Source organism: Tarenaya hassleriana, unplaced genomic scaffold, assembly GCF_000463585.1.
Source record: "Tarenaya hassleriana unplaced genomic scaffold, ASM46358v1 Cleome25, whole genome shotgun sequence".
NCBI lineage: Eukaryota > Viridiplantae > Streptophyta > Magnoliopsida > Brassicales > Cleomaceae > Tarenaya > Tarenaya hassleriana.
The window spans coordinates 968,574-985,494 of NW_010965775.1; the positions used below are offsets into that span (position 1 = coordinate 968,574).

Sequence of the window (16,921 nt, forward strand, 5' to 3'; positions counted from 1 at the left end):
TTTCCCTACGTAGACCACCACATGTCCCTTCGGGACATCTCTTGGAATCCCATGAGTCGTTTGGTCGGAGGACGCCGGCGAAATTAGCCGGAGGGAGCACCGGCACGTCCGTATACAGTCGCCGCATGGGATTGCTACTCTTCGCGATATTTGCTTCCATGCTTTTGCCACCTTCTTCATGTCTGTGTCAAAAAAAAAAAAAACAGAGAGAGAGATGTTGGGGCTTGTGTGTGATGAAATGAGAAGTACATAACATATACATATATATATATATATATAGACATAGATATGCTCGAAGGTACGGATGTTATGGGCGGTAATATGTACGTATATGTATGCGTTATTACGTATATGGTCCCAATGACAATGTTTTTTTTTTGTGTATGTATAAAGATGGGGTTATCCGTAAATACTAAATACATAATACAACGTTCAAATTAACTTTATAATTTCATGTAATAATCTCAGTTGGTAACATGTTACGTGCTCATGTTTGACGTGGCAAAACATATATATACGGTTTTAATTAAGGCTGAGTTATTTTTATGTTCAAGTGACAAAATCGACCGTAAAATCTTTGCATGTTTTAATAAAATAAATAAATACAAATAAATAAAAAGGCAATAAATAAATAAAAAAAAAAACAGTGATATCTGAGGCCATGCTGTCCTTTTGGATCTTTGACATACGAAACGGTACGAACATGCATCTCTCTCGATGGACTTTATTAACCATTTTATTAATTCAAAACCCTAATTTTCGGTATGGCACTCAATCATTCGTCGACTTTAGATAATAATTTACATACACAGGTCCGCTTTTATAGTGGAACCATTTTAATCACCATATATATATATATATGTATTATATAATAATTGTTTTGATCTTTTGACCGATTTTGATTTTTTTTTTTTTGGTTATTTAATTTAGTGAGTGCGCTAATTCATTACCTTGGATTTTCAAAAATTCCGTTATATAATATTATAAAGTGTTGAATTGGATGATGATGGAGGTGATGGATATCAAAGATGAAAAATGCGTCCACTACTATTGAATGATTAATTTTTACGTTTTATTATATGTTGACTTTTGAATTGATCTCTTATATATATGGTATCAATTTCAGTTGATCGATTATTTTCTTTTAGTTGGCAATTTTAAGGAAGTATCTTATAATACTACACTTTGCAATTTAAGTATACACAATTCAATACAAAATCACTTAAAATATATATATATATATATATAAAGAATAAAATGGACTTATATTATATGCCCTTTTTTGAAGTCGTGGAGCTTGAGGGCCCCACGGTTTAATCAATATGAAGTAGGATAAGATCTGAAGAGGGAAAAAGAAAAGAAGAGTAATGAGATAAGATTCTTGGACAAAGTGCAATCCACATTTAGTTATTAATGTGCACATACACATGCATACATATATATATATATGTATATATCTTTAAAATTTTTAATGGAATCTCATTATTGTAATATTCGTTGGAGTTGACAAATTGTGATTAGTAGACGGTTTGATCGTTGTGGTTAAGATGTCCAAATTGTGTAACTTTGGTAATACGTATATATAGTATGCATCATATCATATGCAGAATTCATATTGAAGTATAATATTTCTATTCATGAAAATATTATTACGCTTTCCATTCACAATTCTTGTAAATTGCATGAGCACATGAATATAATAGCGGAATAAATAAATTCATCTTTTACATGTTTTTTTTTATAATCATAGTGGACGGATGGATCGATGAATGACTTGGAATTTAAGTGGGAAACGTGATTTAAGCCTCCTAATTAGACAGCTAATTTAGTGGATTAATTATCTTATCTATATTCCAAGCCGATTTGCCATGCTGGATTTCACTATTTGACGGGTCATTGTTGAAGATCAAAATCTCAAAGTACACATATTATATACATATATGATATATGCATATGTGCGGTATACCATATGCCATATTATAACATTAGAAACGTGAATTACGTAGATAAATATATACATATATATATATATGATATGTATATATGTATGTCAATATTTATGGCGTACAGCTCATAAGATGGTGGTACGTATCACGTAACCAAACTGTTGCATCTTATCATGCATGCAATGATGTATATCACTCTCGAGTTCTATACACATACACACACACACATATATATATTATATAGATATGTGTGTATATATACAGGTGTAGAAGTGGTTGAAAGTGTGAGAAACCCAAGGCGACGGATTCATCCCCCCCAACGGACAAGGCGGTGCCTCGTCCCATTGCCTCTCTGTCTCTCTTTAAGGAAACGAGAGAACGAGAACCGTCGGATCTTCAAGCAACATAAACCTGAGGATGGATTATCAGCCGTCCGATATAGACCCACCGGCTCTTGGATTTTATTTCATGCCCTCGTGGCATCTGGTTTTTCGCTGGTAACCAACCACTTGTATTTTTTTAGTGTAATGTTACATTTCGGTCCGACCGGTTCGATGGCGTTCATTACGGTTAATCTTTTCGTGAGACTCAAGTTTGTGACCTAAACTGAACAATTAGCAATTTCCTATGCATATATGCGTACAAATGTAATATAATACTCTTGTATATAGTTTGGCATTTCAAACTATATATATATATATATATAAAACCAAAAAAAACTATATATATATATGAATTTGTTAAAAAAAATATTATTGTGGGCTCCTTGTATATAGCCCAATAAGCTCCATGTTAAACGGAGAAGCCTGTTTGGGTTGGGACGGAATTGTACCCGATGAATAATAATATGTTACGATGTGAATATATATAATAATAGACCGGTTTATGTTTTTGTTTCGTATGGATCCTAAGCTTCATAACGGCATTTATTATGATTGTTTTATGTTTTGCATGGTTATATATTTGTATATATGAAATTTATTAATTTGATGACAAGAGAAACACATACATATATATACATATGGAGTATGATTATTCTGTTTGCATCGATATATACTTGTTTTTTGTGTGTGTATGTGTTGCATATATATCGTCACCCCACAACCTATTTGCTTGTTATAAAATTTATGAATTCGATTATATTCCTCAAAAGCAAGATAAACCTACACACACACACACACACATATATATATATATATATATATATATAATTACCATCCATAATTGCTAAATTTGTATAGATATCAGTATATTTGTTAAACGTTGTCTTAGAGAAATGATTGTGGATCATATAAATTGTTTTTCTCACTCATAATTCATTAGGAAAACGAAAACGAAAATAATCAAATTAATGTGTAATAAATTAATAATAATCAAGATTGAAGACTTTGTTTAAGTGGATATGACCCCGTTTCATTCTTTGACTTGACCGGACTGACACCGCATTCATCAATATTTGATTTTCGTTACACTAATATAATATGCGGAAGAACTCTGAAAAAAAAAATTATATATAGGTTTTCTGTCATAATTTTATAACTAATACTCCTTTTCGTTTCAAAATATTTATTGTTTTAGATTATTTCATATTTAAAAAGAAAAAAGAAAAAGTCACATATATTCAAATAAATAAGATAAAAACAATATTATCATTAATAATTTATTAAAATTTGATAGATATAAAATTAAAAAGTATTATAAAAAAATATCTTGTAAATATAGAATGACAAATATTTAAAAATATGGAAAATAATCTAAAACTATAAATATTTTGAAACTCAATTTTATCGAATTTTAGAGATATGTGTGTGTATCAGTGTATGTATGTATGGTTGTGTAGTGACATGCGTTACTTTCGCTTTGTTGACAATGATAACGCCATGAGCATGAATGAATCGTTGAGGCTCCCAAGATTTTAAGGAATAAGCGAAATTTGCGAGAGGATTTATGAAATCAGAATTCCAAGATGGATTTGGGAAAATCTTATCTCGATGCATGCGCCTTAATTACCCTTCATTAATTAATTTACCGTTTCGTTATCACCCTCTAATCCTTAACTAATTTGATAATCTTGTCGTCATTAACCATTAGTTGTTCACTTAAGATATATTCACCTAATAAAACATAGCCATTTTCATGCCGATGTAAAAACTTAAAATCTTAATAAAAAAATTATCAAAAATAATTATCTTTTAAAACACATTTTAAATGAAATTTTGAAAGAAACATCCTTTGGTTATACAAATTTATCATTCTTTATTTTGATTAGTAAAGAGTTCAATTTTGTGTCATCGCTTAAGATTAGAAAATAACTTTGAAATTATATGAGACGAACGAAAAAATAAAATGAAAATTCGTGGGCCAACGCTTTCTAAAAATCAAACTTTCAGATTAGAAAGGGGTTTCCTCTCAAGACTTTAAGATACGTTGGTGTTTGAATAAGTCAAAATTCTGTATTTTTTTAAAAGTTAAATTCAACTAAATAAATATAATTTTAAAATGGGGCGAAAAAAATTCTGTCTTGTTTATTGACTTGCAATCTGTAAAAGACTCAGTTGCCGTGTGAAGACTTGTTCTTCTTCTTCTTCTTCTCCGTCGACTTCTTAGCCTTCTTCCAAAGCTTTATGCTTCAAATCATTTCACAGAACTCGAATCTCTCCTTACGCTTCCACCTTCTCGGGTCGTGTTCATTTCATTCACTCTTTTTGAATCCCTTGGCGATTAAGTTTCTTTAACTTTCGTAAAGTTTTGATCTTTCCTGCGCCCAGAATTCTCAAAGGTGAGGTTTTTTTCCTTAGTTTTCCTCCGGTAGTTCTATGTTTGTTCATCGAATCAGTGTTCTTTATATCGTTGTTTCTGATGTTTGGTTTGGAACGGAGAACATGGGCTTTTTGTCGAATCTCGATTGCGTGTGGCTTAGCTTCCCCTCGCTCTTCCTTGAATCTAGGGTTTGTGGAACTCGAATGGTTTCTAGAGAGAATCTGGGTTTCGTTTATTTTGATTATTTGATATAAGATTGGGATCATTTGAATGAAAGTTCTGCACTTGGACTCAGGAGGTTTGATATTCACAGGAAAGGAACCTCCTTTTGAATGTTTACTCTGATATACATAACAGTCTTTTCGCCGAAATCGCCTTGGTGTGGTGTTTCATTTAGTGGGTCACAGATTTTTCAGCCTCATGAACTGATTATCCTGACATGTTTCATGTCCTGTCCTGCAGTGGACAAAACTGGGGTGTTTCAATCTTTTCTCAAGGATGAAATGTTTCTTGTTCCCAAGTGGGGACAAGAGAGATGAACAGAAGACCCCTAATTTAGTTTCTTTGAACTCCAATTTCTCGGATCGTGAAGTAGCCAGAAGTGGGTCTGAGTTAAATTCTCAGAATGTGTCTGGAACGAGCACAGAATCATCCATGGGGAGGAGGAACTCATACCCCAGCATGAATACCAGAGCAAGTAACCTCAAAGAGTTCACCATTTCCGAGCTCAAATCCGCCACAAAGAACTTTAGCCGGTCTGTCATGATCGGAGAAGGTGGTTTTGGTTGTGTCTATAGGGGTACAATCAAGAACACAGAAGACCCTTCAAAGAGAACTGAAGTCGCGGTTAAACAGCTCGGCAAACGAGGATTGCAGGTGAGGATCCGACCCATCTTTGTTCTCGAGATCCTGTCTGTAACTATCCATTGCTAACTCAAGATTCCATGCACTGGTTTTGGCAGGGGCACAAGGAATGGGTGACGGAAGTGAACTTTCTCGGGGTGGTTGAGCATCCGAACTTGGTGAGATTGATGGGATATTGCGCAGAAGATGATGAACGTGGAATTCAACGGCTTTTGGTTTATCAGTACATGCCTAACCGAAGCGTTGAATTCCATCTGTCCCCTCGGTCCGAGGCAGTTCTTACTTGGGATCTCAGATTGAGAATAGCCCAAGACGCAGCTCGAGGCCTCACATATCTTCATGAAGAAATGGACTTTCAGGTAGAGGTTTGAATCGAGAAGTATGTAGATTCTTATGTGTTCTGTCCCTATTTTTTTCATGTCTTGTTCTTTCGTAATGTGCAGATAATATTCCGCGATTTCAAGTCATCGAACATTCTTTTGGACGAGGACTGGAAAGCGAAGCTCTCGGATTTTGGCTTGGCTCGCTTAGGTCCTGCTGGAGGTCTGACCCATGTTTTTACTGATGTAAGTTCACATCTTTTTGACAATCCTTCAAAGGTTTTTACTTTCCAACAATTCAAGAAGAATGAAACTATGGCTTGGAACTTGGATTCAAGAAAAGTTTATGGTGATGAACAGCCATTGCAAGATTGAAGAAAATGCTGCAGTTTTGTTCTTTCACATCACTTCGCATGTGAGAAAAAAAAAAGCATCTGATAATCATGAAATCGGGTAACAGGTCGTAGGAACAATGGGCTATGCGGCTCCCGAGTACGTCCAGACGGGACGTCTCACTTCTAAAAGCGACGTGTGGGGTTACGGAGTTTTCATATACGAGCTCATAACAGGAAGGAGGCCAGTGGACAGGAACAAACCAAAGGGGGAGCAGAAGCTTCTTGAATGGGTGAGGCCTTACCTCTCAGACACGAAGAAGTTCAGGCTCATTCTTGACCCGAGGCTTGAGGGTAAATACCCGATCAAGTCGGTCCAGAGACTGGCCGTTGTGGCAAACCGTTGCCTGGTCAGGAACCCAAAGGCACGTCCCAAGATGAGTGAGGTCTTGGAAATGGTGACAAAGATCGTGGAGGCTTCCTCTGGGAACGGTGGGAGCCCACAGCTTGTTCCGATGAAGAGTCTAGAAGGTTCTAGAGGGGCAGGAGGGAAGAAGAAGAAGAGGGTTCTCGAGATGGGCAACAATGGCGGTGAAGGTGGGTGGTTTGGTAAGATATGGAACCCGAAAATGGTAAGAGCTTGTTAAACACCACCTTGGAAGGGAAAAAAATCCGAAAACCGGGTTCAAGAACTTGTTGATCCAACCGAATTCGAAACCGGGTTTTTCCCAAGTTTTGAGATTTGATCGATTCTTGGAAGGAAAAAACACAGGAGTTGGAGATTGCAGAGGTTTGCTGATGTTGGCAAGATGATAACTATTTGTTCTGTTTATGTTTGGTCTTGGTGTTGTAATTTACACAGAGAGAAGCTTTGTGCAGTATCCGATTGATCCTGTAAACCGAATCCGGTTCGGTGATTTTATACTTTACTGATGTATGTATGTATGTATGTATGTGCTAAGTTGGCTTCATAAGAATTTCTGTCCAAAGTAATGAAATTGATATGGACTTTATCCTAATTACACATGGACCCTCTTAAATTGTTTGTAATATGACTTTTATTTTTGGATCTAAATTGTATGATAAAATTAGGGTGTTAAGTTTGGCCCGAAGTTCGGATCGATCTGGCCTGAAAAATAGCAGATTTTGGGTTTAAATATAAAAGCCCGATTTTTTTTAAAAAATTAAATTAAAATAAAAAAATAAATTTACAAAGAATAAATTGAATGGCCTAACCGATTCGATCCGGTCCAATTTCGAGTCCGAAGTCTATATGATTGGATTTCGGGTTCAATTAATTAGACAAAAAAAATCGGATCGATCCGAATCTTAATTCAAAACTCTCGGGTTGGGTTGACCCGATTGACATTACTAGACAAAACTCATTAAACAAATTCTGTCAACTTGACTTCAAATAAATACTACTACTATTTTACTATTTTCTGATTTTTTTCATTTGGATTTTTTTTAAAAAAAAAGAGAAAAGTCTCATTAATCAGAATTATCATTGTTAAACTCAATTAACACAAGTAATTATCATTAAATTGTCGGAACTTGACCCCATTAGTTCAAATCAAAAGAATGACGGATTTTTTTTCACTCAGTTGTGACTAATAAATCGAACCATTAAAAAAAGGGGAAAAAGATTCTCTTTTGCTGTTTTTTTAACATTTCAAATGTGAAATGAAATATATCAGAGAAAAAATAAATAAAGGCACCACTTTTATAATTTCACATTTTTCAACTTACTTGCACTAAGAATAGCAAACAATTTGACTTTTGTATCATTTATTTGTTGGCTGAAAATGTGAGAATCATTTAACAAAACTTATCATATTTCACAAGAAAAGAAAAAAAAAAGGTTGGAACCCTAAAAAAGTAATCTAAAAGTAAAGAGGAAAAAATGCTCTACTTTTCGGACAAAATTGCACACGAAGTTTTAAAAAAGATTCGTTTTTTTTTAAATTATTTTGGATTAAATATACTTTACTTGATTTATTTATAAAATTTTACATATATTTAGTTTTAGTTTATATATAAAAAAAACAGCCGATCTTGTTTTCATGAATCTTAATGTCCGTACAAATTAAGAAACCTAAAAACTTACGGCACAATTATATGCTCATATTTCCACTACAAAAACCATATAAAGAATTTCCTAGTTGCCATGCGATAAAAAATAAAAATAAAGGATATTTATCATAACTTTGGAAAACAGTAACAATTCTAGAATAATATTATCCCACGATCGAACCATTAAACTTTTATTCTAAAAAATATAAAAAATTAGTTAATATAACCATCTATATATTATTTTACTAAAAATTAAAACTATATTATATATTTAAATTTATTTAAGAATCGATTTAAATAAATTTGTTATAGAAATAATTGCTTAGTTTGGTTAAAAAAAAGATTCTGAATTCATATGAGCTTTAGATTAGGTTTTGCAAATGTATGCATAAGCCGACCAACCGTAAGTTTGCATTTATATATATATATATATATATAATGGATTGAATTTGAAATCATATATATATATATATATATGTAAAAAAAATTGTCGTGATGCTTGGACAGATGAAGAAGGTGAGACTCTTGCCGTTCTCGACGGCCAAGAAGAAGGCTTCTGGTCTCTTGCGGCATCCAAAAGCATATATATGATTATGTAATTTTCTTTTTTTTTTCCATTATATCTTTTATATTTAGTTATGATACAATTAATTTGACTTTTTAAATCGTGCTTAAATAAATTTAAAACTGAATTCGACTCATACAAAATTATATATTACCGTATTAATTTAACGAGAGAGCAGTGATAGAAAATACGGTCTCATAATTTTAATGCATGATGCGGCATCAACCACCTTAATAGGAACAGTTATTACTATATAATTCTATAAGATAATGCATTGACCCTTTGAATTGAGGTGGACAATTATCATATTTATAAATCTTATATATATATATGTGAATATATTAATGCCCATTAATTGTGTATATTATTCATAGGACATACGTTAGAAAGAAAAAAAAAAATTGCAAATGGCGCACGTCAGCGTAATCTACACAACTGGTGCGGTAATTTCTTCACCTACCACAATTCTATGCTTTTTTAGCACATTGTATTAATATTTTGCCTATTTAAACAGTCATGATTCATGCATCCGATTATATATGTATATGTATATGTACATGTATATATGAAGATCTAAATATCTGGAAAATACATGATAGTTTAATAGTTAATTATATACAAGATCGGAGGTTCAAGTATAAAATTTTCCAAAATTAAAATATTCGTTGTAAAAAATCTAAATATATATTCTTAAGCTAAATATTTTGAACAATATTTGGATGTCAGTAAGCATTTTTAACGTTTTAATTTACAAGAAAAAAATTCAAAAATGAAAATTATAAAATAAAGATATATATATATATATATATATATATATGTTCTCTATTTTTTTAATTTCTCTTATTGTTAAGTTATTAAGATAAATTCGAGTTTCGAATTTAAATACAAAAAATCTTTATAATAAAATCCGAGTTTGAATATCGGATAGCCATTGCAACTATCAACAAATTAGAATATATCTCTATCATTCTAAAAATATCTAAAACCTATAATTTTCAAAATTTATTCATTTTAAGTAATTTAAAATTATTTATGACATTGATTTATCATTATCAAACTATTTTTAACTATAAATTAAATCAATAAATATATTAATATTTTTAGATATAATTATAAGAATTTCGTTCGGATTTATAGGTATAACTAACTAGTATTTTGTATTAGTATATTTTAGAAGTTAAATATTTTCGTGAAGTTATTTTTAGATAGGAAAAGATAAAAAGAAAACTTAATTCAAGTTTTCAATGAAACGAGTTTATGTATATATATAAAGTTTATATATACACAAACATACAAGTCATGACATGATATATATATATATATATATATATATATATTATGCAATTTGTCGAGGAGTTTTTTGGCGTAAAATTTAAATATTTGGAGACGTACCACTTAGGCATGCGTTACGTCCTAATTAATCAAAAACGGAGGCGGACAATTGAATTGAATCGTACGATTTACAATTCAATAAATCGGTGCGTGCCACGTGTAATTCTCCATCATGATAATTTTATACATTATAATATTCATGCCGGTGATCATTGGGAAGGTATTAGCCATGTGGATGTGGACCGTTCTTGTTATAAACAATTTCAACTTTTTAGCCTAATCCTAAATAATGAAATTAATGCTCCTTCATCTACTTCCATGAAACGTCATTACTGAAATTTCAGAAAACGGACCAAGTAAATACTCCATTGTATATACATATATATATATATATATACACACACACTGTTTGGTATCAATCAATTGTTTCTAAATAAGATCACATATTTAATTTCTTTTTCTCGTCGAATCAACAGATTCTCTTACCATATATATATATGAATGATTAATCTATTTTTTTAGTGTTATAATTATTTTATAGATATTAACTAATTCTATGATATAGATGCTATAGTAATTTGAATTTTTTTTTTTGTTATTTTAGTATTCAAACTTTTATTTTTAGTAATTCTTTTAACAATGTTTGAAAAAAGTAATTTATAAAAGGACGTGACTTCAAACAATTAATATGATAACATTTCCTTTTCCCCGACATATGATATTTCTTTAAACCGGAAATTTTTGAAAATTTGGGATGGTGGGGTGAAATAAATCGCATAATAAAATTATAAAGATCATATATTATTTGATTTTGTACTGTAATTGTTATTTTCCCTTTGTAGCATAAATTTGTGCTGAATAATCGTGGCCGTTCAAATTTAATGATCCAACGGCTGTGAGAGCTCGTGACTCGTGACATAATAGCAATCGCCCGAACCTTATATACGTATATATGTATATGTGTGTGTTTTCTCGTTCCTCATGTTTTTTTTTGTTTCTGGGTTCCTCGAAAGAAAAAAAAAGGGAGCAACTTTATTTTGGATTCGAAGCATCCGTCGATCCTTTTCTTCTTAATCATCGGCTAAAAGTGAAAGCCCATTCGAATTACGAATCATTCCTGCGTAAATTTGATATGTTCGTTCCCGAAACTCTAAAAAGTTTCCATTTTTAGTAAAAACAAGTTGGTGTTTTGAGTTGCAGAGACTTTGCAGGTGAAAAGGTGAGCTTTTGGTCATCATGATAGTCATCATCTTTGCATATTTTCTGGAAAATATTGGGTTCGATTATCTTTTTAGCGGATTTGATTATCTAGGTCGGTTTGTAATCTTTATATATATATATATATATATGTATGTGTGTGTGTGTATAATTGAATATTTTATTCCCGGGTCGCCGAAATTTCGCGGTGGATTCGATTGTCTTCTTCTTCTTCTTTGTGTTCAAACTAAGTCTCCTTCTAGATGTTTTCTGGGTTTGGCATGAATTTCGCTTTTGCCCATTCAACGTGAACGAATTTGGATCTTCCTTGCTTTGGGTGATGACATTGATATGAGTTTGGTTTTGCGGCACTTGTGAGAAAATGCGAGAAAATCTCTTCATCTTTCTCAGACAAGTCTCCATTGTTGGATTTTCTGTCCACATCAGAAGACTTCCGATATTCACGCCACCGTGACAACGATCTTGTCACCGTTTGATTTCCAGGAAAAAAAATAGAGATAAACCCAAGAATTTTTCTCGAGGAAAAAATCAACCACAGATTAGTAAAACTGAGAAATTCTCCAACTTGGGATGTAGGAGTACAAGGGCATGGATCTGTTCATGATAAAGATTCGTTCTTGATACTCTATGACAGAGATCACGGATCCATTCTCCCGATAGTCAACATGGAATCGATTCCTTGTCTGATTTTTGCTTTCTCTGTTGTCTGATTTCTTCTGTGTAGTTGCAATCTTCGAAGATGGTCTCACACGAAGAGAATCATCAGAGTATTGTTGATTGGTTTCTTAGTCCTCCGCCATACACTTCATACCCTCCTTACAACCTCGAGATCATTCAAGATTATGGCTGTATCAATATTCAGCAGCCCGAAGAGCATTATAAAGATCACGAGGTTGCTCATCGCAGCAGCAATGTGGATAGCGATGAGATGATTGCTCGGACTCTCCAGGATGATTATTTGCCGTTTGAGGTCGAGGAAAACAACAAGGAATACTCTCATAGCCAAGAAGGTGGTTATTCAAATGCATCTGCCACCGCTTTCGTCTGGAATGACCAACCAACTGGGAATTACTCCTCAGGTTTATGAATTTTCGTGTTCCTTTGATCATTTTCACTGCTGTGTATATATGGTGGATATGATACAGATGTCTGTTTGTGTTGTAGAATGGTTTGGAAATGATAATGATCATGACAGAAGCGATGATTCGGTCAATATCTATCCGTGTTCAAGCCCAAGTGACACGGAAGAATATCGGTATTCATGGGAACCAACTGATCTAAATGATCTTGATGGCGAAGTTGGAAGAAGACTGAATCAATTGAACTCTATTCCGGTAAATAGATACACACACGCATCTGTATGTTTCACTAAGTTGCTTATATGTGTCTTGTGGTTGTTCTTGGTAGCATATGACACCGAATTCACTCCTGTTTTCTGCAGCATGTACCAAAGATTAATGGGGAAATACCTTCAGAAGATGAAGCAGTTACAGATCACGAAAGACTTTTGAATAGGTATATCTTCTTTGTTGTTCGTTAGCCCGATGATATGCTTATTACGTGTTTTTCACTTCCGTTCATCCACAACCTCCAGATTGGAGACATATGGATTTTCGGAGGTCAAGGTTCAAGGAGATGGTAACTGCCAGGTACTTTCTCTCCGAACTACTATCTTGTAAGAAGCAGAGGTTTTACGATCTTTTTTAACTCCGATGCTTCTGTTTTCAGTTCCGGGCTTTGTCAGATCAACTGTACAATAACCCAGAACGCCATAAACAAGTGAGACGAGAAATAGTGAATCAGGTGATACTCTGATCTTAAGAAATCTATAGATGATGATCATTTTGAAACTCTTTTAACCCACCTTTGTATTCCCTTTTTGACATTCTTCTTAACACTCGGGCCACCAGCTTAAGTCTTGTCGGGAGTCGTATGAAGGATATGTCCCGATGGATTATACTGAGTACCTGAAGAAGTTGTCTCGGTAAATCTCTTCTTCTCAAACTTCCTACCCGTTCTCCTGTCCTGAAAAACACGTATATATAACTGATTCACTAACACCCTTATGTGATTAAATGGGAAACAGGAGTGGGGAATGGGGTGATCATGTTACATTGCAGGCAGCAGCTGATACGGTATATATATACATATATATATGTCTATGGTCGTTGAACTCTCCTTACAAACGTATGGAGATATTGTTATACTAAAGGAAAAGAAAACTTTTTTTTTCATGCAGTATCGAGTGAAGATACTGGTGATGACATCATTTAAGGATACATGTTACATTGAGATTCTCCCCAAGTCCCAAGATTACAGGAGAGGTAAGAGACATTTATTTTGGATAAAATGCTTTCCAAAAGTCTGTTTAATCGGAAAATGAAGTTGTTAGACTGATGATATGATGCTATATATATATGTATATATTTCTTGCAGTGATTTTCTTGAGCTTCTGGGCAGAGGTACATTACAACTCCATCTACACTGAAAGAGGTGACTTTTGGTGACTTGTTAGATTAGATTAGAAACAAGCAACTGGGTTTTGTCTTCTTCTTCATCTGCATAACCTCCTTTGTCGGGTTTTTGATGGGCAGAGACTACTAAGTCGTTGTCTTCTTCTTCTTCCTCGCCGGACCTTCAGAAAAAGAAGAAATGGTGGCATTTCGGCAACTAACCAGTTTTGGAGCATTTACTGCTAACCGAGAGAGAGAAAGCCTTCGGTATACAGAACAAAAGCCACACCATATTATCTATTATATACGTAAAAATTTCACTCACGGACATTCTGGGAAACAGATTGAATAAAGCTAGTTTTTATGTTACAATAAGCAAAAATGTGCTCTTGTTTGGCATTGCACGAGCCTACTTTTGCACGACTGCGACAGTTTTCGGACTCAGTTCACATCGTTTCACCCACTTCTACGCTTCAGACATTGAACTCAGAGAGAGAGAACTGAAAACGGCAGTAAAATCTGAAGCTGTTCAAAGGAATCTGTCTATGCATTTAAAAAAAGCAGACACAAGAAGGAAATGTCTGACAGAGCGCGAGTTCTGAGTTCAGATATTAACTTGGGAGGAGAACGTCATAAAACGTTTTTGTCTTAACAGATAACAGAGAGACGTTCGACTGAATAAATTAACTGTAGAGGTCGTCATCGTCAGCAGCCCCAGCTGCCGACGTGGCAAAAGGGTCGGCTCCTCCTCCTCCTCCGGCGGTGGAGGGAGCAGCCTCGGAGAACCTGAACTCGGTCCCAAAGCCTCTCGATTGCTGCAGAGTCTGGGCAAAGGCTTGGTACTTGCGGATATCTGCATCGCTCACACTTCTCCTTGCGTACTTCATCGACTCCTCAAAGTGTGCCGCTTTGATCTCCGCCACTTCGTCCACTTCGTCTTCCTCCATCGCCTCCGGGTTTTCCCCTCTCCTCCTCTCCCTTTCAATGTCCTGTGCACAAAACAAACCGTTCTCATTAGAACTTTTGCCTTTCTTCTCTGATTCAGTTCAACATGTCCCTAATGAATGAATCGATCGTATTCTATACCTTCTCGATGTTTTCTCTGATGGCATATTTGCAGGCCCTCTGGCAGATCTCGGTGATATCAGCACCACTGAAACCCTGGGTGTACTTGGCAAGTGCCCTGATGTCCACATCTTTAGCCACGGGCGATTTCCTCAGGCATGCCTTGAAGATCTGCAGACGGGATTCTTCGTCCGGAAGGGGAATGTAGATGAGCTGGTCCAGCCTTCCAGGACGGAGGAGTGCCGGATCTATGATGTCCGGCCTGTTGGTGGCTCCGATGATAAAGACCGTCTTTTTTGCGTTCATTCCATCCATCTCGGTAAGGAGTTGGTTCAGCACTCTATCCGCAGCCCCACCTGCATCTCCCACACTGCTACCTCTCTGGAAAAAACCAAAATAACAGAATAGACAAGCTTTTAGCGATAGAAAAAGGGTCATTGGCCTTATGAAGAACACAAGCGTGTTGTTGTTACAAACCTGAGTGGCAATAGAGTCGAGCTCATCAAAGAACAGAACACAAGGGGCAGACTGACGGGCCTTGTCGAAGATTTCACGCACATTGGCCTCACTTTCTCCAAACCACATTGTGAGAAGTTCAGGACCTTTGACACTGATGAAGTTTGCCTGGCACTCGTTAGCAATTGCTTTGGCCAGAAGAGTTTTTCCACATCCAGGAGGACCGTAGAAGAGGACTCCCTTTGACGGAGACATTCCAAACTTCTCAAACTTCTCGGGATGCTCCACAGGGTACTGGACAGTCTGCAATGCACATAAATAAAGCATTGATGATTAGTCTCTGGTGAACTTATCAATAAGCACATGACTATCAGTTCCAATAAGATGTGGTGATAGCAATACAATACCTCCTGAAGCTCTCTCTTGACGTTTTCAAGACCTCCGATATCTTCCCAAGAGACATTGGGCACCTCAACAACCTGTAAAGTAAAATGATTAGGTACCAAAAGCGATGAGAACAGCTCTGACTCAAAAGAAGCACATTTCCAACACTCACAGTTTCACGAAGAGCAGATGGGTTGCTGTTTCCAAGTGCAGTCTGGAAGTGTTCGTTGGTCACTGCCATTGAGTTGAGGATCTCAGCATCTATGGTGTCATCTTCCAAGTCGATCACATCCATCTTCTCCCTGATGCATTGAAGGGCAGCCTCTGTGCACAGAGCTGCAAGATCAGCACCAACATAACCGTGTGTGTCCTTGGAAATCCTTTCAAGATCAACCTGAATGACAAAAGATTGCACAGAGTTTAGATCCAATAGACATACACCGGGGAACATAAGTAAACGAGCAGGATAAGAATTCAATTTTACATCTTCAGCCAGCTTCATGTTCTTTGTGTGGATTCTGAGGACTTCAAGACGTCCAACTTCATCAGGAACACCAATATCGATCTCCCTGTCGAATCTTCCAAAACGTCTCAAAGCGGGGTCAATGCTGTTGGGACGGTTGGTTGCTCCAATGACGATGACATGAGAACGAGCCTTGAGCCCATCCATAAGGGTAAGGAGCTGGGAGACAATCCTCCTCTCAACCTCTCCATTTGTCTTCTCTCTCTTCGGCGCAATAGAATCAATCTCATCAATGAAAATAATAGACGGGGCATTCTTCTCAGCTTCCTCAAATGCTTTCCGCAGGTTACTCTCACTCTCACCAGCAAGTTTGGACATGATCTCGGGTCCATTGATACAGAAGAAGAATGCTCCAGTTTCATTAGCAACAGCACGGGCAATCAAAGTCTTACCAGAACCAGGAGGTCCATAGAGCAGAATTCCCTTTGGTGGCTTCACACCAATTGATTTGAATAGTTGAGGATGCCTCAAGGGAAGCTCAACCAATTCTCTAATCTGAGCCATCTGCTTCCTGACACCACCAACATCATCATAACCAACTTCATCGAGCCTTTCTTCATCCTCCCGCTTTACTGGCTCTCCCTCACAGAAAATCTCTGTGTCCGGAGCAACCACGCAGTATTCAGCAGG

General features: G+C 35.5%; 3 protein-coding genes across 3 annotated transcripts in view; 2 read left to right on the forward strand and 1 right to left on the reverse strand.

Moving 5' to 3' along the window:
• Positions 1-4,478: 4,478 nt before the first annotated feature.
• LOC104816342 (probable receptor-like protein kinase At5g47070) lies at positions 4,479-7,241 on the forward strand. Its single transcript, XM_010545102.2, has 5 exons — positions 4,479-4,725; positions 5,169-5,582; positions 5,669-5,929; positions 6,014-6,136; positions 6,351-7,241. The coding sequence occupies exons 2-5, from the start codon at positions 5,205-5,207 to the stop codon at positions 6,867-6,869; spliced, it is 1,281 nt and encodes a 426-aa protein (XP_010543404.1). The 5' UTR covers positions 4,479-4,725; positions 5,169-5,204; the 3' UTR covers positions 6,870-7,241.
• A 3,916-nt stretch (positions 7,242-11,157) lies between these two features.
• On the forward strand, positions 11,158-14,232 carry LOC104816344. The gene is made up of 11 exons (XM_010545103.2): positions 11,158-11,411; positions 12,135-12,489; positions 12,575-12,744; positions 12,852-12,925; positions 13,005-13,059; positions 13,139-13,213; positions 13,321-13,394; positions 13,497-13,545; positions 13,650-13,734; positions 13,847-13,903; positions 14,005-14,232. The coding sequence occupies exons 2-11, from the start codon at positions 12,150-12,152 to the stop codon at positions 14,082-14,084; spliced, it is 1,059 nt and encodes a 352-aa protein (XP_010543405.1). The 5' UTR covers positions 11,158-11,411; positions 12,135-12,149; the 3' UTR covers positions 14,085-14,232.
• Positions 14,233-14,376: 144 nt separating this feature from the next.
• LOC104816345 (cell division control protein 48 homolog E-like) overlaps positions 14,377-16,921 on the reverse strand; it is a 4,323-nt gene continuing 1,778 nt past the window's right edge. Inside the window, exons 5-10 of the mRNA XM_010545104.1 lie at positions 16,253-16,921; positions 15,941-16,162; positions 15,792-15,863; positions 15,406-15,687; positions 14,950-15,309; positions 14,377-14,852 (exon numbers count right to left, since the gene is read on the reverse strand). Of these exons, the coding sequence (XP_010543406.1) occupies positions 14,547-14,852; positions 14,950-15,309; positions 15,406-15,687; positions 15,792-15,863; positions 15,941-16,162; positions 16,253-16,921 (1,911 nt within the window). The 3' untranslated portion in view covers positions 14,377-14,546. The remainder of the gene's footprint in view (positions 14,853-14,949; positions 15,310-15,405; positions 15,688-15,791; positions 15,864-15,940; positions 16,163-16,252) is intronic.